Below are 25000 nucleotides of genomic sequence, written 5' to 3' on the forward strand. Positions count from 1 at the left end.
CGCCACCTCGCCGCCTAGCCAGCGACAGCGCCCGTGCCCCAACCACGCCCTATAAATAAAGAGGTTACTGGCGGCTGGTAATCGAATACCCAAAGGTAACCCGAGCCACGAACTTCGCGTAACACCTTCTCGGCCCCGAGGACAGATAAAAAAAAATAATAACGATAATAAATTGGGACACGAGCGAGGAACAGAAGTGAGAGCGATAAATGTAGAAATAAAAAAAGGAAAAATAGATTACAGAATGGCCGAACTAGCCAGAATACCCAAAGAAACCAGAAACAAGGGCTAGGGTACACAAGTAACGGTAAATCGGCTATGATTCCTAGTTACGGCTTTGGGGGAGGCGGAGGGAAGGGTTGGGGAGGGGGAAGGGGAGGGGAGAGGGAAGTGGGGGCTGAAGGAGGGACCCGCACCCGTGAGTTGTTGACCTTCAGGCAGGAACGAGTGCCGCCTAGATGTAACCTCCTCCCCCCCTCCTTCCCTTCCCCTCCTCTTCCTTCACCTCCTCTTCCTCCTCCGTCTCTCCTTCCATGCCCCTCTTCTTCCGTCTCCTCTTCCCTCTCCGTCTCTCCTTTCTCCGCTTTTTCCTCCTTCACTCTCCCTTAACCTTCCTTTCCCTACTCTTCCTTCCCTTCTCCTGTTTCTCTTCTAGCCCTTCTGTTCCTCCTCTTTTCCTCCCTCTCTTTTTTTTTCCTCTCTTTCTTCTCATTTTTATCTCATTCTTCTCCTTCCCCCATCATTACATCTCATTTTTCATTCTCGTGTTACCTCCTTTCCGATCTCTTAAAAAAAAAAATCCTTTCTACTTCCTCTTCGCGACAAGTCTCCCAACATAACATCTTCCTTAAAATTCCCACCATTCCAACCATCACCTCTCGCTAACTCTGACGAAATTCCCGAATATCCGATAAACCCGGATCTGTAAGGATCTTCCCGCACACCGACCCGTGCGTGTTGCTCCCAAAATCCATATTAATTCAGTTTTGCAACAACATTTTCCTTCTTCCCCATCCCTCAAGCAACCGTGACCCCCCCCCCTTCCCCCCAACACATAATTAACCACTCACTTTCCACGTCCCTCTTGAGGTCAAACCAGAAATCCACATAACTAAACCATTACTCCATTGAATGCAACTTGCAACAAAGAAACATGTCCCGCTATTCTTAGCAACAGCGGCAAAATTAGTTTCTTTTGTCTTTAATAAAAGTAAAAAAAAATATTGCGAACCCAGAAGTAACACTATTTCTCCCACTCCGTCTAAGGTCGTGTTAGAATCCCGTGCAACCACTCGCGGTTCTAGGGCTTCAGATACGGCAGCAAAACACGCATATTTTTTTCTTTTGGAAACGCGTAGTCATACATGCATAAAAAAAAACAAAAACAAACAAACCAAAAATAACAACACTCACAGGCAAAAAACGCAAACCAATACACCCACAAACACACGTACACACACGTACATAAAGATACACATACGCCCGCACAGCAACAAACAAACCAATAAACACAGCCACACTCAAAAGGCAAAAGAAAAAAAGAAAAAAAAAAACACTGTCAAGGTAGCTGGGTAGCTGTCCCCCCGCCCAGATCTCGGCCGCTGAAGAATGAATCGGAGACATGCCACTCAAGGCCAGGCCCGGAGCACACCCGCAACACGGACACTGGGCACAAAACAAAAACTACAAAAATAGTAGTAACAGTAGAACCAGCAACAATTACCAGTAGCAACAACACAGCAGAAGCCAAATAAATAAATAAAAAAAATAAAAAAAAATCTAAACCCCATTAACCACCATAAAAAAAAAACGGCGACCTGATCTCATTAAGAGTAATTAACGCTTATCTGATTAATTCGTAGATCCCGGATGATCGTCCACCACGCAACCACTCTTCTTACGACTCCGGTTAATGGCTAATTACCCTCCTTTACTCTATCATTTCTCTATTAACCTTGATTTTTTAAAAGCTGTCACTTTGGTCTCATATTTCACATGATTATTTTTCTTTTATTAAAAAAATATTTTATGCGTTTCTTTAATTAAAGAAATCTTCAAAGTCCCGAAGAATTCTTGACTGAGCGCTTATAAATTAAGATATTAAATACTGCAATTAACTATTACTATGCTATTATCATGACTAGCAACACTGCAATCTTAATTATAATATGATTACGATTATCACCATTATCAAAAATAAAGAATAGAAAAAAGACAAAGAATAGTATCAATGAAAATGACAACAATTATCGACTAACATTATCAAATATAACATCAACAAAAACAAGCTCTAATGACACTTGCAAAAACACTACAGCCGTAACATAAGCGTGCAAAAAAAACAGCTGGCCTAACTCAAAAAATAACAAAATAAAAAAATAAAATAAAATAAAAATATAACAAAAACAAACAAATAAAATAAATTAAAATAAAATAAAATAAAACAAAACAGTAAACTAAAGCAAAATCAACAAATCAATATCATAAAAAATATAACAAAATCAAAAAAATAAAATAAAATGAAAAATATAACAAAAACAAACAAATAAAATAAAATAAAACTAAATAAAATAAAACAAACAAATCAATAAAACAAAGAAAAAAAAAATCCAGGGGAACTTTCTCCGAATTCATCCACCCTCGTCTTGGAGATTGCATGATGCAGCGCCTCCTCCGCCCGGCCGCACTGGCTCCCCGACGCCCTTGGTAGAAATGAATGGCCGAGGCGAGTGGGTGGGTGCGTGGGCGAGTGGGTGGGTTGAGTGGGTGCGTGGGTGAGTGGGCGGGTGCGTGGGCGAGTGGGTGGGTTGAGTGGGTGGCGTGGGCGAGTGGGTGGGTTGAGTGGGTGGGTGGGCGAGTGGGCCGGGTGGGTGGGTGGTTGGGTGGGCGAGGGAGTGAGTGAGGGAACTGTGTTAAGCTGAAGTGAGCTGAGCTGAGGTGAGCAGAGCTGAGGTGTGAGCTGAACTGAAATGAGATAACCTTGGCGGAGGTGAGCAGAATTTAACTGAGTTGAGCTGAAGTGAGATGAGCTGAAATGAGTTGAGTTGAGTTGAGCTGAGATGAGTTGAGCTGAGTGAGTGAATGAGTATGTGAGTGACTCGACAAAAAGGGAGGATGATTTAAAAGATTTTATCGCAATAATTCACTTTCTCCTCCTCCTCATTCTTCGTTCTCATTATCCACTTTCCTTTGTTTTATTTTCTTTTTTCTTTCCTCTCTTTCTTCAACAGACCACAATCACGACATCCTTTTCACTGCAATCATACCTTTATACCTTGGCTCATAACTTTTCTTTCTTTCAACTCTTTTTTTTCCCACTCGAGACACCGAGACAAGGTTACAAGAAACGCTTTTATTTACCCTCGCTAAACAATCGCTCATTTACACTGAACAATCACGCATCGAAAAGCAAATTCTGTCAGTCACTCCCAAAAGATAGTCGGAGGAGCCCTGTGCGTTCAACTGCTGCCTTCAATGACAAGCTCAATGATAACCGTTTCACTGCCTTCCCCATTGCAAATCTGTCTTCGGTGCCTGATCAGTCTGCCTCGGTGCCATTCCTGCCTCGGTGCCATTCCAAGTTCTTGCTGCGGGCGATGTATGTGTTCGATTCCTCACAGGCGAATAGTTCGTAGATTGTGGATAATGCACTCCTACTAAATCTATATGACAACTCGGCATACGTTTAAATTATATATATATATCGCCGGCTGGAGAGGGTTTTTGCACGAACGCACACAAATCGCTAAATACGTACAATAAGGCAAACATAAGTGCGTGTACATACATAAATATACACAAAAATGTACACATACACACACGTACATAAACATACACATACACAAACGTACACATACACACACGTACATAAACATACACATACACAAACGTACACAAACACACACACAAAGAAAGAAACGCACACCTAAGTCTACCCTTCGGATGAGTCTAAGCCATAACATTGCAATTTCCATTTTCTCCTCCCCCTTCGCTCTCCCTCTTCGCTCCCCCCTTTCCATTACGTTTATCAATGATTCCCACGGGTTGTCATAACCTCTCCCCTCCTCCTCCCTCCCCAATTCTCTAATACATTTCCTATCCTCCTCGCCTATCCATTCTATCGATTTTCTTTCAAACAGACACATACAGTAAGGAAGACAGTGAGAGAGAGAGGAAGGGACGGAGGGAGGGGGAGGGAAGGAGGGAGGGAGGGAGGGAGGAGGGAGGGAGGGGAGGGAGAGGGAGGAGAGAGGGAGAGAGAGAGGGAGAGAGCGAGAGGGAGAGAGAGAGAGAGCAAAAGCAAGAGAGAGAGATGGAGAGGACAGAGAGGAGAGAGAAGAGGGAGAGGGAGAGGGGAAGAAGGGAGGGGGGAGGGAGAGTGAGAGGAGAGGCGGAGAGAGGAGAGGGAGAGGGAGAGAGAGACGAGGGGAGGGAGAGAGAGAGGGAGAAGAGAGAGGGAGAGAGGAGAGAGAGGAGGAGAGAGGGAAAGGAGAGAGGAGAGAAGAGAGAGAGAGGAGAGAGAGAGAGAGAGAGAGAGAGAGGAGAGAGAGAGAGAGAGAGGGGGGAGGGGGGGAGAGGGGAAGAGGAGGGAGGGAAGAAAGGGGAGGGAGGGAAGGGGGGAGGGGAGGAGATGGGGAGAGGAGGGGGAGGAAAGGGGGGGAGAGGGGAAGAGAGAGAGAGAGAGAGAGAGAGAGAGAGAGAGAGAGAGAGAGGGGGAGAGAGAGAGAGAGAGAGAGAGAGGAGAGGGAGAGAGAGAGAGAAGAGAGGAGGAGGAGGAGAGAGAGAGAGAGAGAGAGAGAGAGAGAGAGAGAGAGAGAGAGAGAGAGAGACAGAGACAGACAGACACACACACACACAGAGACAGACAAAGAGAAATAGATATACAAAATCATCCAAAATGAGGTACACGGCACCTCAACCGTTCCGCCAATGCACCCACATTTAATTACTTAGTTGGCTTGTTCTATTTCTTCCTTTCCCTTTATTTCCCGGAACGTTGTTTGATGTTTTTAGATATATGAATGACCAAGTTAATGGTTAACCGCAACCAAAAAAAAAGTTAAGTGAAGACATTCCGAGTATAAAGAGTATGATATGTTAATAATAAAAGGAAATGCAGGAGGTTGTGGCCTAGAATGGGCAATTAAATTACACGGTCTATTGATTCTTTACTACTATATCTTATATTAGCTGCAAATTTCCAAATCTGACAACCTTGACAACATTACGTCATAATGTCAATACAAATTTCCCGTGCCGTGACGTCATCACAAATTTCCTACCTGCGTGCCTCCTTTTATCGATCAAAAATTCTTTTCGCATTTCTTACGTAAAACACTCAATAATTTATGATAATGAAACATTCACATACTAAATATATATATTTATATATAATATATAATATATATATATATATATATATATATATATATATATGTACATATATATATATATTTTTTTAACCCTTTGGGGAAAAACTTGTGTTTCATATAAAACCGAATAGAGGCCATTGTGATGAACGTAGAAAAGGCATTAAGAATACTGAATAACTTTACAAAACATGGATATAGGTAAAGGACGTGGTTCAATCCAATCGTAACTTCGACAGTTTAATCAAAACGCAGTAATTAATCGTGCTTTATAGTGCTATTCCATCTCATTTCCAGCCCCTCAAACTTTTGAAGATCCTCAATGTAAGCGGAAAACGTGTTTTATTGTATTATTTCGAGTAATATTCTTTTAATAAATCGATAACCCTACTTTATTATGACCAGCCGTGGATTAAGCAATCTGAAATAAGCGTAGGGTTCCGAAGGATGGTAGTGGGGGAGGGAAGGAGGAAGGGGGGACCTCTCTCTCTCTTTCTTTCTCTTTCTCTTTCTCTCTCTTCCTCTTTCTCTCTCTTTCTTTCTCTTTCTCTCTCTCTTTCTTTCTCCCTCTCTCTCTTTCTCTTTCTCCCTCTCTCTTTCTCTTTCTCCCTCTCTCTCTCTCTCTCTTTCTCTTTCTCCCTCTCTTTCTCTTTCTCCCTCTCTCTTTCTCTTTCTCTCTCTCTCTCTCTCTCTCTCTCTCTCTCTCTTTCTATCTCTCTCTCTGTTTCTATCTCTCTCTCTGTTTCTATCTCTCTCTCTGTTTCTATCTCTCTCTCTCTCTCTCTCTCTCTGTTTCTATCTCTCTCTCTCTCTCTCTCGTTTCTATCTCTCTCTCTCCTTTCTATCTCTCTCCTCTCTTCTATCTCTCTCTCTTCTTTCTTCTCTCTCTCTCTGTTTCCCCTCTCTCTCCTCTCTCTTTCCTACTCTCCTCTCTCTCTGTCCTCTCTCTCTCTCCTCTCTCCTGTTCCTCCTCTCTCCTCACCTCCGTTCTCACTCTCCTGTCTCACACTCTCTCTCTCTCTCACTCTCATCCTCACCCTTTCTCTCCTGTACCTTAGATGTATCCACCGCATTTGAAGTAATTTCAGACTTTACAGAAAGGCTCTGACGGTATTATGAGAGCGAAAAAATTCCAAGGATTGTGATTCATCTTATTACGAACCGATAGCCCACTGTTATGTACTGGCGTGCCCCCCCCACCCCCCTCACAATGCCATCTAACATCTGAAATCACGTCAGAATGGCACCAGTGGAAGGGCCGAGGGGGGCGGGGGTAGGCACCAATACAAGGCTGTACTTGTAGCACCACGTGAATTTAAAAGTGGCATCACCTGAAGACTTTATCACAAAAGAATATGGAAAAAATAGGCAACTAAGACAAGTTGCCAGGTACATTCTGACTCATAAAACTGAAGGAAAGACCCTTGGAAACGAGACACGACCAGTTTCTGAAGACTCTAAAACCAGAACAGCCCAGGAGGCTAACTAGTGAGCACCGGCTAACCACACAGTAAGCTTCTGTTAATTATGAAACTAATACAGGTAATCCACAGAGGCCGAGACCTCTGCATATCCGCTTATCTATTTATCTATTTTCCCCCACTCTTTCGCTCTGAAATTCCTCTCTCTTTTTGTACCTGTCTTCTTTCGTCAGCTGACATTTTCTTCCAATGCTTCCTTATCGGGAAAAAGTGGAAAAAAATATCTTCCTCTTCGAAATATTCTTTGCGTCTGTCATTTTCCTTTCTGCTTCACTCGAAGTCAAGGTTCCTTCTCAGCCTCCGATGCTGGAGTCTCAAAAATGATCGTCATCTAAAGGTCTTCGTCATGAGGAGGCGGTGCATGGTTATTTACGTCGTTAAATTCACAAAGTGTATAATACTTATTTTTACCGCTTTTCATTTGCTGTGTTTTCCCCGGGTTTTTTCCCCAATCTTTATTCTGTTTCTACTTTCGTCCCTGCCTTCCTATCTCCCTCCTTTCTTTCTTTCTTTCCTTCATTCATTTCTACCACCATTTCTCCCTCCCCTTTTCTTTCTATTTTCCCTCCCTCCCTCCCTTTCTTTTCTCCTTCCTTTTCTTCTCCATCCTTCCTTCCTTCCTTCCTTCTTCCTACCCACGTATTCACTCACCCTCCCTCCCTCTCTTCTCCACCCACCCACCCACCCACCCACCCACCCTTCCACCCACCCACACCTCGCCTTACGTGCAATACCCGAAACAAATTTCAAAATCTATTCCCTTTCCAACAAACAGCCCCTGTGAGTTTTAAGGGCGAATTCTGGCTGTCGTCTCTTTTTTTTTAAACTGGCCGGATCTCGATTTCAGGAGACACACGTTTTCTCTCCTTTGAATAACGAGGGAAGAGAGAGAGAGAGACAGACAGAGCTCAAGGATGAAAGTTTCGGAAGAGGGTTTCTCGTATTCTGGTATGTGTATCTCCATCTCTTTTTTTCTTCGTCTCTGTCTCTGTCTCTTTTTCTTCTCTTCTCTCCCTCTCCCTCTCTCTTCTCCATCTCCATCTCTCTCTCCATCTCCATCTCTCTCTCCACCTCCATCTCCATCTCCATCTCCATCTCCATCTCCATCTCCATCTCCATCTCCCGCAGCCTCGTCATGCATAATCGGTGAGACGTGCGCATCATAAAAAAATATAAAAAGTTCCCTTCATTATAAAATAAAATAAAAATTACACCACCGCCGCCATAGACGTGTCATGCATCATAATATGATGTCCAGACCCCTCTTCTCTTCTCTTCTCTTCTCTTCTCTTCTCTTCTCTTCTCTTCTCTTCTCTTCTCTTCTCTTCTCTTCTCTTCTCTTCTCTTCTCTTCTCTTCTCTTCTCTTCTCTTCTCTTCTCTTCCCTATTCTCCTCTACTCTTTTCTACTCTTTTCTACTCTTTTCTACTCTTTTCTACTCTCCTCTACTCTCCTCTCTCTCCGTTCCTCTCCTTTCCTCTCTCCTTCCCTTCCCCTCTCCTCTCATCGCGCCTTCTCTTTCCCCTCCTCTCTTCCCCTCTCTTCTCCTCTTTCCTCTCCAGGCGACTTCCACGCCACTTACTTCGGGAATCCCAGACTGCAGCGGAAGGGGAGCGCGAGGTGGAGGAGATAAGAGGGAGACACGCAGGAGATAAGGGGTGGAAGGTGCAGCCGGAGATAGATGTGGAGCGAGACAAAAGAGAAGGCGGTGGGATTACGAAAAGGGATGCAAGCAGGGGAGTGGAAGAGAGGGAGGGAGGGAGGAAGGGAAAAAGGGGGAGAGAGAGAAAGGGGGAGGGAGAGAGAGAAAGGGGGGGAGAGAGAGAGAGAGAGAGAGAGAGAGAGAGAGAGAGAGAGAGAGAGAGAGAGAGAGAGAGAGAGAGAGAGAGAGAGAGAGAGAGAGAGAGAGGGAGGGAGGGAGGGAGGGAGGGAGGGAGGGAGGGAGGGAGGGAGGGAGGGAGGGAGAGGAAAGGAGAAAGGGAAGAGAGAAGAGAGGATAATACAAGAGAAGAACAAAGCAGAGAAGAAAAGAAAGCAAAAAATAAAAACAGAGAACCGAAAGAATAGAAGAAAGAATACGAAAAGGATAACACAAAGAGAAGAAATGAGACGACGAAACGAGACGAGACAAGAAATGACAAGAGTTGAAAAGAGAAGAGAGATCAACGACAAGAATCAAATTCCAGTCGGAACTAAGGGACGTTCCAGCCATTAAATCCACGCACAGAACTCGCACTCGCAGGGAACAAACAGACGTAAAAAGTGACAGGGCCAGACTTCAAGCATAACGAGTTTCAACCTATCACTCCTTTTTTTATTCTTCGTTTTGCCTTTTTTTTGTCTTTCAACCTTTATCTTCTTCTTTTTCTTTTTTTCTAAGTAGATACGTTTCTCATCCGTTTCCGAAGCTAGTCGTCATGTTCTCTAAAGCAAGTATAACAACCAAGAACAACGTAAAGTGTGCACAGCTTTCATGCAATATTCCTTAACAGTTAATCAAAGTAATTACTAATAATTTTATCTTATTTTCCTATTTTACGAGCTTATATTAAAAAAGTAAGCACTTGCAATACATAAAATCCCCACAAACTTAGCCATAAAAAAATGAATACCATGATGTGCGTAGCGCGAGGCTCCACAGACAAAAACAAACCGAGTTCGAGTCGAGTCGGTTTATCTTCTAAGGAAAAAAACCCATTCGAAAAAAATAACATTTCTTCTTCTTCTTCTCGTTCTTCTCCTCCTCTTCCTCCTCACCACCACCACCACCACCACCTCCACCACCACCACCACATCCACCACCATCACCATCACCATCACCATCACCATCATCATCATCATCATCATCATCACCATCACCATCACCATCACCATCATCACCACACCACATCATATCACAATACATCATCCTTATTCTCCTCTTTCCTTTTCTTAACATTCCTTTCTAAACTTTCCAGATTCATCTAGATCCAACCGACGCATGCACGCACACACACTCACACACCGGAAACGGCACTCCTGTTCGGCCACGTAGTCGCTGCGGGAAGGGGGGGGGGAGGAGAGAGGAGAAAGGGGGAAGAGGAGAGAGGAGGAAGGGGAGAAAGGAGGAAGGGGAGAGGGTGAGGTCAAGAGAAGGGAAGGGGAAAAGAGGAAAGAAGAGGAAGGGAGGAAGGGGAAGGATGGAGAGGGGAAAGGGGAAAAGAAGGGGGAGGTGTAGTGGAAAAAAGAAGATAAAGGAGAAGGGGAAGGGGGAAGAGGAGGAAAAACGGTTAAAGGGGTAGGGGAAGAAGGAGGAGGACGGGAAAAGAAAAGGAAAAGAAGGGAAGAGGGAAGGGGAAATCATGAAAGGGAGTAAGGAGGAAGGGAAGGGGAAAACGAAAATGGAGGAAAGGGAGGAGGAGAGGAGAAAGGAAGAAGGGGAGGGGGAGAGGAGAAGGGAGAGGGAGAGGAGAAAGGAGGAAGGGGAGAGGGAGAGGAGAAAGGAGGAAGGGGAGAGGGAGAGGAGAAAGGAGGAAGGGGAGAGGGAGAGGAGAAAGGAAGAAGGGGAGAGGGAGAGGAGAAAGGAGGAAGGGGAGAGGAGGGGAAAAGGAGGAAGGGGAGAGGGAGAGGAGAAAGGAGGAAGGGGAGAGGGAGAGGAGAAAGGAGGTAGAGGAGGGGGATGGGGAGAGGAGAAAGAGGGATGGGAGAAAGGGAGGAGAGAGGCGAAGAGGACAGAGGAGCGGGAGAGAACAGAAGAGAAAATAGATGAGAATAACAAGAAAACGAAGTTGGAAGAAGAACTAATACTTACGTAAGTCGTATGAGTTAGTATGTGTATATGGAATCACAAGAACATAAAAACTTAAATAAATAAATAAATAAATAAATAAATAAATAAAATCATCCTCACCAAAACAGAAACACCAACAGCCTATGCAACAGAAGTGCAACAAACACATAAAAGAGGAGCATTAACAGCAACCGCCACAGAATCAACACGCCAGAAGCCGGATGAGCACCTGCATCCCAAGCACAAGGAAATTCCCCTGCTGCCCCGCCCCCCTCATGGCGCTGGACCCTGTGACGTCACGAGGGAGTCCTTCTCCTTCTCCTCCTTCTCCTTTTCGTCCTCCTCCTCCTCCTCCTTTTCCTCTTCCTCCTCCTTCCTCCCCCTCCTCCTCCTTCCTCCCCCTTCTTCCCCCTCCCCACCCCTTCCTTCCCCCTCCCCCTCCCCACCTCTTCCTTCCCCCTCCCCCTCCTTCCTCCCCTTCCTTCCCCCTCCCCTCCTCCTCCTCCTTTTCTTTTACCTCTTCCTCTTCCTCTTCCTCTTTCTTTTTCTCCTTCTCCTACTTCACCTTCCCCTCCCCCCTCCCTCTCCTACTTCACTGCTCCCCCACCTCTTCCTCCTCCAGTATTATGCAAAAGCAAACACACCTCTCCGTCTTTCTTTTAAAATTTCCTAATGCCCCCACCCCCCCCTTCGTCATGGCAGGTGATCGGGAAACACAGTCCCTTCCAGCGATCTCGTGTTTGAGAATTAGCCAAGAAATCCAGAAAGAAAAAAAAAAGAAAAAGAAAAAAATAAAAAAAATGGTTACCCTGTTTGACCTTAACCATGCGCATCCATGAAACACAAACACACACACACACACACACACACACACACACACACACACACACACACACACACACACACACACACACACACACACACACACACACACACACACACACACACACACACACACACACAACACACACACACACACGCACACACGCACGCACAAGCGCACCGGCATACGAACGCACGCACGCACGCACACATACAAAAAAAAAAAAAAAAAAAAAAAAAAAAAACGATGCGCATCCAATGCCCAAGGCAAAAGCATAATAATAAAAATTAAAAATAATAAAATAAAGTCACCCTATTTGACCTTAACCATCCGATGACCCAGACCTAATAGTGATGACGCAACCGAAGACAATAGAATGGGGGGGGGGGCGACGAGGAGGGAGGAAGAGGATGGAGAGGCGAAAGAGACGCCCCTCCCCTCCCCAAACCCTACCCCCGTCTCGTTTTATGTGGAAAATTCCGAAAAAAAAGTATTATTCATTATAAAAAAAGAGACGATAATAAAAATACATGAGAAGCTCAATATTAGTCTTGAGGTTTACGAAAGGATGGTGATTTGCTTTGGGGGGTAAGGGAGTGGGGTTGTCGGGGGGGGGGGGAGTGGCGGGGGTATAGGAAAAATAAAAAGGGGATTTTTCTACTTGCTGTTGCCTCAATCGATGTTTCGGTCTATAAATTTCGTTTCTTTCTATTTTTCTTTTTCTTTTTTTTTTACTTTATCTACTCCCTTTCTCCTCTCCTCTCCTCTCTTCTCTTCTCTTCTCTTTTCTTCTCTTCTCTTCTCTCACGTACGCACTTACCTCTATTTAATTCAATTTATTTTTTCTGTTTCTTTGCTTCCTTTTTATATTACATACTCACTTCCCTTTTCCTCTCTTTCCTCCACTCTCTCCCACTTACTCATCTATCTATCTATTCCCTGATTTACTTACTCCCATCCAATCACTTCGATTTCATTCCCCCATTTCACTCAACTGTCGACCTTCCATCTTCGCTCCTTCTCCCAAGTGGAACTCGTGACCATGACCTCCTGACGCAATCGGTGCCATAGAGTGCCACCCGATGACACAACGCTCAATGCCATACGCGCTTTTCCGTTTCTTTATGGCGCAAAAGCTGCATTTAAGTCAACCGTAACATATCCGCTATTGAACGCTAAGTAGGAAAAGGGAGAGAGAGAGAGAGAGAGAGAGAGAGAGAGAGAGAGAGAGAGAGAGAGAGAGAGAGAGAGAGAGAGAGAGAGAGAGAGAGTGTGTGTGTGTGTGTGTGTGTGTGTGTGTGTGTGTGTGTGTGTGTGTGTGTGTGTGTGTGTGTGTGTGTGTGTGTGTGTGTGTGTGTACTGGGTAGTGGACTTGCTTCTCTCTCTCTCTCTCTCTCTCTCTCTCTCTCTCTCTCTCTCTCTCTCTCTCTCTCTCTCACACACACACACACACACACACACACACACACACACACACACACACACACACACACACACACACACACACACACACACACACACACACACACACACACACACACACATTTTAAAATACATACTATATTCATGTACATGCGTTAACGTATATACACCACTATACATATTTAACACTCACTTGTGCCTGTCTGTCCGCCCCACCTCCACTTTTGGCTATCCCACTTCCACCTCCTCCACGCCTAGCCTACACTCACCTCCACCTCCACTTCTTCCACTACATCATTATCATCGCCACCAAAACAGTTCCCATCATCATCATCACCATCATCGCCATCATCATCATCATCGCCATCATCGCCATCATCGCCATCATCATCATCATTATCATTATCATCGTCATCGTCATCACCATCACCATCACCATCACCATCGTCATCACTATCACCATCACCATCACCATCACCACCATCACCACCATCATCACCACCACCATCCTTATTCTCCTCTTTCCACCTCCATCCCTATCCCTACCGAACTTCCCTTCCCCACCCCCAACCCGTCCACGTCCCCATTGCCACTTTATTCCTATTCCTATTCCTATCCACATATCCGTCCCCACTACACCCCATTCCTCTCCCCGTCTCTATCCCCAACCCCATTCCCTAGCCCATCCCCGGGGCGACGTCGGTGTCACGGGCAACGCGAGAACGCGAAGGGCGCCGCGCGTCCTCCCGGAAGGACACCGCCATCCGTCCGGACGCAAGGTGGAGGAGGGGGGGGGGGTGTCCGGGAAGGGGGTGGGGGAGGAAAGAGAGGGTGACAATGGCCGAAAGCTGCGGGCCGGAAGTCGCCGCATGCGTCACAAGCGGCGCTGACGATCCGGATAGTGCAATGTTTACACCTCGAATCCCAAGGTTAAAACACACAAACAGGATACACACGACATGCATACACCCACGCACGCCAAAAACCTTGCTTGACCTCAGCTGATCCCCGCTGGGAACACTAGAGAAATGGGATGGAAAAGGGAGATTCAGATTAAGGTGTGCGTGTGTGTGTGTGTGTGTGTGTGTGTGTGTGTGTGTGTGTGTGTGTGTGTGTGTGTGTGTGTGTGTGTGTGTGTGTGTGTGTGTGTGTGTGTGTGTGTGTGTGTATGTGTATGTGTGAGTGTATGTGTGAGTGTGAGTGTGAGTGTGAGTGTGAGTGTGAGTGTGAGTGTATGTGTGAGTGTGAGTGTGAGTGTGAGTGTGAGTGTGAGTGTGAGTGTGAGTGTATGTGTGAGTGTGAGTGTGAGTGTGAGTGTGAGTGTGAGTGCATGTGTGAGTGAGCATGTTTATACGTATGCGTGCGCGTGTGTATACGTACAATACAATATATACGTATATGAGGTAGGGGGGAGGGGGAATCACGTGCGTACATGTATGTGTCAAAGAGGGTGTGGGGATGACACTACATCCTGATACGTAATGTTATTTTTGGCACAACGTAATAATACCCGATTGATGTAAACGTTTTATTCAAATGAGCTTGAAATCCCATTGATGCCCGACACATCGTACATCGTACTCTACAACCTGTAGTTACTCATCCTCCTATACACCCTTATTTTGATAAGTTTCATAAAAAATAGACAGTATTACAAGAACTATTGGTAAGAACCAATAGTACCTGTAATACTCTTTTTATGAAACTTATCAAAATAAAATTACCGCGAACTGCTATCAACAAGTGAAAATAACATCGAAAAAAATGATGAAATGACATTATTCTCTGACCTTTAACCTTTACGGTAAAAAGTTCATTTACCCCCCCCCCCAAAAAAAAATAAGAAAAAAAAAAAAAAAAAAAAAAAAAAAAAAAAATTATAAAAATAATATAAAAAGTTGAACTGAAATTAGGAAAAAAAAGTACGACAAACAGTAAGAAAGAAAAAAATAAATAAATAAAATACATAAAAAACAAAATCGAAAATACATAAAACTTCTCTAAGTCGAAAATGCAGAACAGAAAAAAAAAATCAGGATCATAATAAAATAAATACAGCACCAAAATATGAAAACAGACACAAATCCTATTCCCACCGCCAGCTCCCTCCCCCCCCCCTTCTCTCCCGGTCTGTCTCGGTCTCTGTCTATCTTGGTGTCTGTCTCACTCTGTTTCTGCCTGTCTCTCTTTCTCTCTCCGACACAAGCCTCGCGCCGACTCGTGTCCGGAAGCCAGCACATCTGCCCCGACCAAGCCAAACCACTCCTTTGTTAGCCTTTCACGCCAAAGCCACCGCTGACGACATGCTTTCATTACTGCATGAAAAAAAAATAATAAAAAAAAGATGTACTGCCGTTGGAACAATCAGTTTCATTTTTTTAATACGTGTACTGCGTGGAATCTCCTGGTTGTTACTTTCTATTATCGAACACCTTGTTTGGGACATGCCCTGTATATATGCACGTAGTAATTTAATATATATGTAGTTAGAGACCACAAGCAGAAAAAATATAAATACAAATATGCACATACATTCTTCCCTTATTAGGCAACATTCCCAGAACAAAGTCCCCGATAAGCAGTTCTTGCCACTTCCTGAATTACTCATCCTCAGGCAACCCAAGCCTCTGTGTACACTCCCCCGCCAAGACACGCAAAACTAGGTTACAAGGATCGTCTCCGACTGAATCAGCGATCGTAAATTATTCCCCCTTTTTCCTTCCCCAGGTGGAGCAAGCTGCAACCGTCGCAAGGAGGCACTGGGATCAGGCGAGATGCATGCCACCACCTAGCACCGTGGACGCGGGGGAAACGGCGCTCTCTTAGCACTGTGGTTTGTGAGCACGGTGTCAGCACACGCCTTTTCTCTTTGTTGGAAGCTTGAAGGGTTTGTGAAAGTAGCCTCGCAGTTTCACCCGGCTCTCTAACGAAAACGATTCGTCAACAAAGCTTGAGAAATCCGGTGTAAACTAAAACGCTCGTGTGCCTGTGTCCGTAGAAAGTCTGCGATTTTTGGGTTTGAATATCTTCTTTTTTAGCGTGATGTGTGTACTATGGAAATATGTGATTTTTGAGAGCTATTGAGCAATGTCACATGCACGACCACATTACATAACAGCGCTGCATGACGGGGCCCCGTCGACGCCCTCGCACGCCGGCGACCCGCAACTTTCAACAAATAAACTCTCCCTTCCCGACGTCCTCTCGGGGCCTGGCGACGCCCTCAAGAAATGACGGGCGCCAGTTGCAAAGCCAACACCTTCTATGGACGCAGAAGGGTACTCACCTGTTGTAGACGCGGCAGGTGGCATTGTTGACGCGGTTGTCCGAGTGCCATCTGCGGCGGTCCTCGAAGGCATCCTTGATGGCGGTGATGCCCAGCACGAAGATGAGGGGCAGCATCGCCACCTCTTTCCCGAAGGCATTCACCGCCGGCACGAAGTTGAGCAGGACGATGAACAGGAAGTACAGATTGGCAAACCTAGAACAGAGAGAAAAGAAAAGGAAAAAAGGAAATTAGCATGAAGAAATGGAACTAGGAAGGAAATTCTAGCGTAATGTTTTTCCCCAATCAAATTTGCACCAACGCGTATCTCTATGATATTCTATATCAACGTCATATGGCTACATCCCCAGCAAACCGTATAAACCGCAAATGTTTAGGAATACATTAACAGAATCACACCTTAAAGAGTCAACAAATAAACGCCATATTGAGCGAGATCTCAAGAACCTCCCTCGCCTCTCTCCCTCTCCCCTCCCCGCACGCCACGCCACTCCACCCGACACTCCACCTGACACTCCACCCGACACTCACCTGACACTCACCTGACACTCACCTGACACTCCACCCGACACTCCACCTGACACTCCACCTGACACTCCACCTGACACTCCACCCGACACTCCACCCGACACTCCACCCGACACTCCACCCGACACTCACCTGTGGAACTGCTCGAACAGGTTCTTGGGCAGAAAGGAGAGGATGGTGTACTTCGTGGTACAGATGCGGTTGTCGGGGTACGAGCCGTTCGGATGCTGAGCGCGTGACACGTGCGGCGGAACCACGTGATTGGCCACCACCACGCGCGTCCGCGACTCCTCAGGAACCTGGCCAAGCGGGATCAGAGAAGCAAATGAATGCAGAGGAAATTTAATCAATAATAAATATTAACTAACTAGCAAACAGGGAGATAATGTAAATGAAACAAATAAAATCTGAAGCTGATAAGCCGTTGATATGTCAGAAAATTACTGATTAATTAACGGGTAGAAAATTGAAAATTAACTGATGGATAAGATGACACAAAAGTAACAAAAAAAGAAAAAAAAAATGATAAATTAAATGATTAACCGATAAGAAGCCAAAATATAACAAACCAGATTAAGAAAATTAACCATCATTAACAAAACATAAAAAAACACAACGACCTGGTTAAAATGTGCAATAAAATAAAATAAACATGTAAAGAAAAAATAAATAAAAACTCGAGTTCCCGAGTCATATGCTGAAGACGAAAAGATCTCCCTTTGCGTAATTTCTCTTCCCTTCCCCGCAATGAAATAATAACAGGCAAAAACAATCATCCAGAAGCAGTCTCTGTTCCTGAACTACATTCCCGCGTTGTTGCAAGTGTCCGTATTGCAAAGAAGTATCTCGCGTTTTTTTTAAGCCTCGCCAGCCGTGACGCGTTGCAGCACACCATCTGCTCTCTGTGTGGACTAACTTCTTCCTATTTAATATCAGCCGCAATACATGGTCTTACGTCAGACCCCTTTCAAAAAATGCTAAAAATGCCTCTTTTGCGATTCTTGTGTAACGATTACCCCCTTGTATCATACAAACAAACAAACACACAGCCCACTCAAGATGCTGTGATTGCAACAGAAAGACCTCGCAACACTAGGACGGAACGCCTCTATCATGCATCGTAAACACTTAACACACACCTCCCCCTTTCAACAATCCCAAAATCCTTCGCTAAGTTATCAAACGTCATCAAAACTTCCTTTTCGCAAACTTCACAATCAAGTGCAACCTCAAAACGTTCACAATCAAGCGTCCTTATTACCAAAACTTCGCAAGCTCTCACTAAACGTCATCCGAAAAACACACGACAGTACAGCCAGTAAACGCACAAAAAACGCAACAAACGCAACAAACAAACCAAACAAAACATACAAACCAACAAACCCACCCGACACACACACACACATACACACCAGACACACACACACAACAACACACACTCCCTAAGCTAGCCATAACAAACAACATTTGCAACCAATCTAAAGGAACCCCAAGAACACAAACACCCCCCCACCCCACTGACGTACGAATGCTAAAATACATATGCTAGCGGTTGAACAAACGAGAGAGTTTGGTGCAAGACGTGACAATTAAAGTACGTATCTTTAAATGCAAGCACAAAATTAAGTATGCTATGTGCCATGAGGAGTAGATAAAAAGAGAACGAGAAGCTAAGGTAGAAAGAAGAGAAGAGAGAGAAAGGAGAGCAAGAGAAGAACAGAAAGAAGAACAGAAGAAAGAGATAGAAATAGAATGAAGAGAATGGAAGAGAGAGAAGAGAAAAAAGAAGAGAAGAGAAGAGAAAAGAAAGAAGGGGAAAGGGGGGAAGAGAAGAGAGAAGAAGCAAAGATAGGAGAAATGAAGCAATAAAGAGATGAGAAGAGAAGAGAAGAGAAGAAAAAGAAAAGAGAAGAGACGAGGAGAATAAAGAAGGTAAGAGAAGAAAGAGGAAGAGAACATACAAGAGAAGAGAAAATCGGAACAAAAGCTCAACTAGCCAGAGAGTAGACGACACCACTCAGTCATGAACTGACCTAGAACAGTCCCATCTGTCACGAGGTCCATAAAAAAAATAAAAAAGAAGAATCCAGACTCCGACGTTAAATCCCAATAACACCGTTTATTATTCACTCGGTAACATTCTTCCCGCGTTAACCTATATTTGTTTTTACGTGGCAGTGTTCCCCGTTTCTTTTTCCGTGTCACTGACTTTCCTTCCTTCCTGACTCGCTCCTTGACTCGCTCACTCGCACTTTGGCCTGGCCTGCCTGAATGCACGCTTGCCTGTCTGCATCTGCCTGCCTGCCAACACCTGCCTACATCTGTCTGCCTGCTTATATATGACTGCACCTGCCTATCTACATCTGCCTGCCTGCTTATATGTGCCTGCCTGCCTGCCTGCCTGCCTGCCTGCCTGCCTGCCTGCTTATATGTGCCTGCACCTGCCTATGTACATCTACCTGCCTGCTTGCCTGCCTACATCTGCCTGCATCTGACTGCCTGCATCTGTCTGCTTGTTTATATGTGCCTGCGCCTGCCTATCTACATCTGCCTGCCTGCTATGTGCCTGCCTGCCTGCCTGCCTGCCCGCCTGCCCGTCTGCCCGCCTGCCCGCCTGCCCGCCCGCACGCCCGCCCGCCCAACCCGGCCGCCCCCTCACCTTCTTCCAGAACATGATCTTCTGCTTGAGCGTCCTCTTGTGCTGGCGGATAGTGTAGATGGACTCGGAGCGCGAGGCCTGGCGCGAGTGGCCCTTCGGGAACGAGGACGAGCGGCTCAGTGTCTTCTTGTGCTGCTGCTGCTGCTCCCGCTCCCGCGTGCGCTGCTCGTGGCCCTCCGGCAGGATGAAGTCCGTTCTCGAGCCTGCCCGCCGGTGCCCCCGCCCGCCCTCCACCAGCTGCCCGTGCGAGAACGCCCGCTGGTGCCCCTTCACGTACCCTCCGCCGCCGCCGCCGCCCCCGCCGCCCCCGCCGCTGCTCGTCGGAGGGCCGCCCAGCCCGCCCACGCCCACCGGCATAGTGCCCGCCGCATGGCCTGAGGAGGAGACGGAAAAAGACCATTACGAATGGCAAAACGTCAATCAAAATATACAATGCTTTATTACTGTTTCTACTAATCATACCAAAGCACAAAAATAAAATGACAAATACAGCCGCTAATACCAAAATTAACATTAACAACAATAACACGCACGTTATCATTCTCACTAAAATAACCAAAATGTAAAAAAAAAAAAAAAAAAAAAAAATCTCAAGACCCGCCCTTGAGCATAGGCCTACAACTCACCCTGATCCAGATGAGGCTGGTGGGTGATCATAATGCCCCCGTGGGAGGCGCTGCGGGCGTGGCTCCTCCGCCCGCCCATCCCGCCCGCACCCCCATCTCCGGTGCCGTAGGCGCGGGCGCTTCCATCACCGTATCCACCGCCACCGCCCGGCGTGTCGTTCATACTCATGCAACATCACTCCATTCACACCTGCAATAAGACGGGGGAGAGGAATTAGAGATGGATGGATGGATGGATGGATGGATGGATGGATGGATGGATGGATGGATGGATGGATGGATGGATGGATGGATGGATGGATGGATGGATGGATGGATGAAAGAAAGAAAGAGAAAGAGAAAGAAAAAGAAAAAAAAAGAAAAAAAGAAAGAAAAAATGGATGGTTGAAAGACAGAGAAAGAAAAAGAAAAAGGAAATAAAGAAAGAAAGAAAAAATGGACGGATGGATGAATGAATTGGTAGATGAGTGATATATATGTATATGAAGAAATAAAAAAAATAATTAATGAAATACATATATATACATACATATACATATTTTTTTTCCGATTTGATACGAATACCTTACTTAGAATCAATTAAGTTGAGAGAGAGAGAGAGAGAGAGAGAGAGAGAGAGAGAGAGAGAGAGAGAGAGAGAGAGAGAGAGAGAGAGAGAGAGAGAGAGAGAGAGAGAGAAAGAGAGAGAAAGAGAGAGAAGAGAGAAAGAGAGAAAGAGAGAAAGAGAGAAAGAGAGAAAGAGAGAAAGAGAGAAAGAGAACCCAAACGAACAACAACAACAACAACTCGAGAACGCAGCCTATTAACGACCAACGCTTTCCCTCCGCCTTGACGCGCGGGTCTGAGTGACAACCCTTCCGAGGACGTCTTCGCTCGGAGGACGACTCGGGCGCCCCTCCATTTCCCGGTGCCAATCAGGGTGCCAAGAGTGCCTCGCAGCCTCCATCTCTCCCTCCTCCGATTCCTTCTCCATCTCATCATCACAGATTCACAGAACTCCATATTTTTTACCCTTTTTTCTCCCTCTTGTTGCATCGCCTAAAGCTGTCGTTCCATTTTCATTCCCCTCTTCTATTATTGCCATGTCTTTATATCCCTTTCCCTTCGGGTTTTATCTCTTCTGCTCTTTGTACTTGTCTCACTCCCCTCTATTTCATTTTCTTCCTTTTCCTCTTCTCTTTAACATCCTGCACCTTCCTCTATCTATTTTTGCCGCCTGTCTTCCAGTTCCCCGCCCCTATCTCTGCTTCTTTTTCATCTCGCCATGCTTCTCCTCCCTTCTCCTCATCTCCTCCCTCTCCCCTTTCCCTCTCTTTCCGCTTTCCCCATCCCCCTTCCCCATTCCCCAACCCCTTCCCACGCCCCCTCCTCATTCCCCTCCCGGAATGGCTCTATCCCAACCCTCTCCCTATTCCTAAAACATCTTCCCCCCCCCTCCTCCCCGACCCTCCGGCCCCCAAGTGGGTAAATATGCATTTACTCAGACGCAAGCGTCACCAAATATACAAACGCAACGCGCAGACATACATTCCACTGAAAATCGCGTTTTAATAGCTTCGCATTCTTTTCTATTCAGTCAAATCACTACGCCATGCACACGCATGATGCCCCCCCCCTCCCCGTGCATTACCATTTAAGATTTCCAGGGGACCACATGTCGCGCGGGGTCGAGCATGCTAATGACCGCAGCCGGCGACCGTCCCGCGGGCGAGGCTGCGGTCGGGAGAAGGTCCGGCGCGGGGGGAAGGGGTGGGGGAGGGGTGGGGGTTCCAGGCGAAACTTTCGTAATCTTTCTTTTCGTCTGACTGATGATATTCTTAATTTCTTTAATAATGATAAAAATCATGATTATAATTAAATAATAATAATAATAACACAATACTCATTACCATTACCACCATAATCATCAAACCACATCTGACACCCACCATTATTACAATCACCACCGTCACCATTATCTTCACCGTCAGTACTATCACCACCACCACCACCATCGTCATCATCATAACACGACCAAACAAAACAAAATTCTCCGGCTTTCAAAACACCGGAAAGAACGAACTCATTGCGACATAGACGGAGCGACCGTGACTTCCACCAGTAGTCTGTCGGCGAGTGTCATTTATGTCACCGTTTCTAGCCACTTCAAACCAGATCTCACACACACACACACACACACACACACACACACACACACACACACACACACACACACACATATGGAGAGAGAGAGAGAGAAGAGAGAGAGAGAGAGAAAGAGAGAGAGAGAGGAGAGAGAGAGAGGAGAGGAGAGAGAGGAGAGAGAGAGAGAGAGAGAGAGAGGAGAGAGAGAGGACAGGAGAGAGAGAGAGAGAGAGAGCGAGAGAGAGAGAGGGGGAGAGGAAGAGAGAGAGAGAGAGAGAGAGGAGAGAGAGAGAGAGAGAGAGACGGAGAGAGAGAGAGAAGAGAGAGAGGAAGAGAGAGAGAGAGAAGAATAAGAGACGAGAAAGGAGAGAGAGAGAGAGAGAGGAAAGGAGAGAGGGGAGAGAACATACTAAATACGTATCCACTGAGTGACGCTTCGGTGGCGAGAGAGATCGATTCCTTTGTCACTGTTATCAGACAAAGGATATGAAACAATTAACAAAACTAGAAATTACTGAAATGCCGTTTTATTCTCCAAACTGCGAGTAGATTGAAGAGAGACCGAAGTAACTCCTGCTAATAACAAAGTATATTTTTAGAACTCTGCATGCTAGGATTTTCGGTGACGTAAAGCGATGACGCAATAATGGATGACGTAATGGCTGTTCCCGATTCCACAAGTTCCGGCGAAAAGAGAGAAAGAAATAACATAAATAAAAACTATTCGAAGACAAATGCATGGAAAGTAAGGAGAAGAAAAGAGAAAAGAAAGAGGTGTAAAGGATGATGAAGAAGATGGGTAAAAAGAAAAGGACAATAATAATAATAAATAAAATATAAATAATTTAGTTTTATTCTTGGTGTGACATGCTGGCTGTTTTATTTTGCCTCTAAATGACCCTCTGTGTGCAAGGGGTTACCATCCACTGGCGGCGAGGGATTTGCTTTACGAGATCGCTGCCGCTGCACCACGCAGCATACGGGGATTTGAGGAAAGTAAAAAAAAACAAAAAAAAGTGGAAAAGAGAAGGACAAAGAGGAGAAGGAAGAATAGGAAGAAGACGAAAGAGACGCGGAGGAGGAGCACGAGAATGAGAAAAAGACGTAGAAGAATAAGAACAAACAAAAGGCGGAAAATAACAACGAAGGCAAGGAGGAAACCAAGAGAGGTGACGCAATCAAAGCGACCCTGCGGTAATTAAGGCAGAGAGAAGGACCCCTCCTCGTCCTCTTCCTCCCCTCCTTCTGGTGCTCCTCTCCTGCTCCACTCAACTCTCCTTTATTTCCCATTCCCCTTCTCCTTCCCCATCCCTTTCCCTACCTCCCTTCCCCATCCTCTTCTCCTTTCCCATCCCCATCCCCATTCTCATCCCTTCTCCATCACTCCACTCCACTCCACTCGCTTCCCCTTCCCCTTCCCGTTCTCCATCTTTCCTCTTACTTTTTACCCCCTAACCCTACACCTACTCCCATCCCGCTTCCCTTTCCCCTTCCCTAAGCGTCCCTTCCCTCCCCCCTCCCCCCCACACGCCCTTCCGTTGTCAGTTTCTTCTCAATCATCTGTTGGCAAAGACCTTGAGGCGCTGAGACAAATGGTTCGCGCTGGACGTGGCTCTGAAGTGGAGTAAATGTGGAGGGGTGGAAGGGTGGATGATGAGGTAGGAATGGAAAAGATGGAGAGAATATAGAAAGGGTAGAGAGGATAAGAGGATGGACGGAAGGGGGAGGGAGAAATGCAGGAGGAAAGGAGGGAGGGAGGGAGAGAAAGACTAAAGAGAAAGAGAAAGAGAGAGAGAGAGAGAGAGAGAGAGAGAGAGAGAGAGAGAGAGAGAGAGAGAGAGAGAGAGAGAGAGAGAGAGAGAGAGAGAGAGAGAGAGAGAGAGAGAGAGAGGCAGTGGCAGAGAGGAAGGGAAGGGGACACAGGTGGGGGAAAATGAGAAGAGGAAAAAAAGTAGAGTAACGGGGAGGAGAAAGCGAAACTGGAGGTGATATATAGAGAGACTAAGAGAATTATATATCAACACACACACACACACACACACACACACACACACACACACACACACACACACACACACACACACACAATCACACACACACACACAATCACAAACACACACACAATCACACACACACACACAATCACACACACACACACAATCACACACACACACACAATCACACACACACACACACATATATATATATACAAGAATAAATAGAAAAGCTACAACAATTAAGTAGCTAGACACAGATTACAGATGTAACAAACCAAACAACCGCACAATGAAATAACAACTGGTACACTTACCAAACAAACAACCCAAACAAACAAACAAAAAACAACAACAAACAAACCAGGCCAACTCGACAAGTGACCCGACCCGCGTGCAATCGACCCAACCCCACGACCTCCCAGACGAGCGTGCCAAACCGTTGCACTGCAGTTGCAACAAGTGTTTTCCTTCCGCGTGCCTGTTCACAACGGGGGTTCAGAAGCCGCTGGGGGACGGCGCAATTACGTAAGCAAGACCCGTGACAGGCTTCGGACCTTGAGGGAAGAATCCGGCGCCACGAGACCGTATAAATCATAACAAAACTTTTTTTTGGAAAAGATGGCAAACCAATAAATTTTATATTCCCTTATTAAATATATTAGAAATATAATTTAAAAATATATATTTTCAAAATCGTTTCTGTAACAAATTCAACAAACAATAAAACACCAGAAAGAATATCCCCCCCAAATAAATAATAAGAAAAATATGTAAAATCCAGCGCAGTGTCTCACCCCCATCCCCCCGCCCCCACCCTCACCAACACGCGCGTTATTGAAAGAGACATAAAAGTAAATAAAGACGAGGGCGTGGCCGGGGTTTGAGATTAGGTGCTCGCGTTACCGACATCAAGGCCG

The 25000-nt window shown here is 45.7% G+C and overlaps 1 protein-coding gene across 3 annotated transcripts in view; it reads right to left on the reverse strand.

Moving 5' to 3' along the window:
• Positions 1–25000, reverse strand: part of LOC119572954 (probable phospholipid-transporting ATPase VA) — a 112835-nt gene that overhangs the window by 43231 nt on the left and 44604 nt on the right. For all 3 annotated transcript variants that reach the window (XM_037919910.1, XM_037919911.1, XM_037919912.1), the window contains exons 2-5: positions 19963–20152; positions 19337–19710; positions 16810–16976; positions 16150–16344 (exon numbers count right to left, since the gene is read on the reverse strand). In XM_037919910.1, coding sequence (XP_037775838.1) covers positions 16150–16344; positions 16810–16976; positions 19337–19710; positions 19963–20131 — 905 coding nt within the window. In that variant the 5' untranslated portion in view covers positions 20132–20152. The remainder of the gene's footprint in view (positions 1–16149; positions 16345–16809; positions 16977–19336; positions 19711–19962; positions 20153–25000) is intronic.

The sequence above is a fragment of the Penaeus monodon genome, chromosome 5, assembly GCF_015228065.2.
Source record: "Penaeus monodon isolate SGIC_2016 chromosome 5, NSTDA_Pmon_1, whole genome shotgun sequence".
Lineage (NCBI taxonomy): Eukaryota > Metazoa > Arthropoda > Malacostraca > Decapoda > Penaeidae > Penaeus > Penaeus monodon.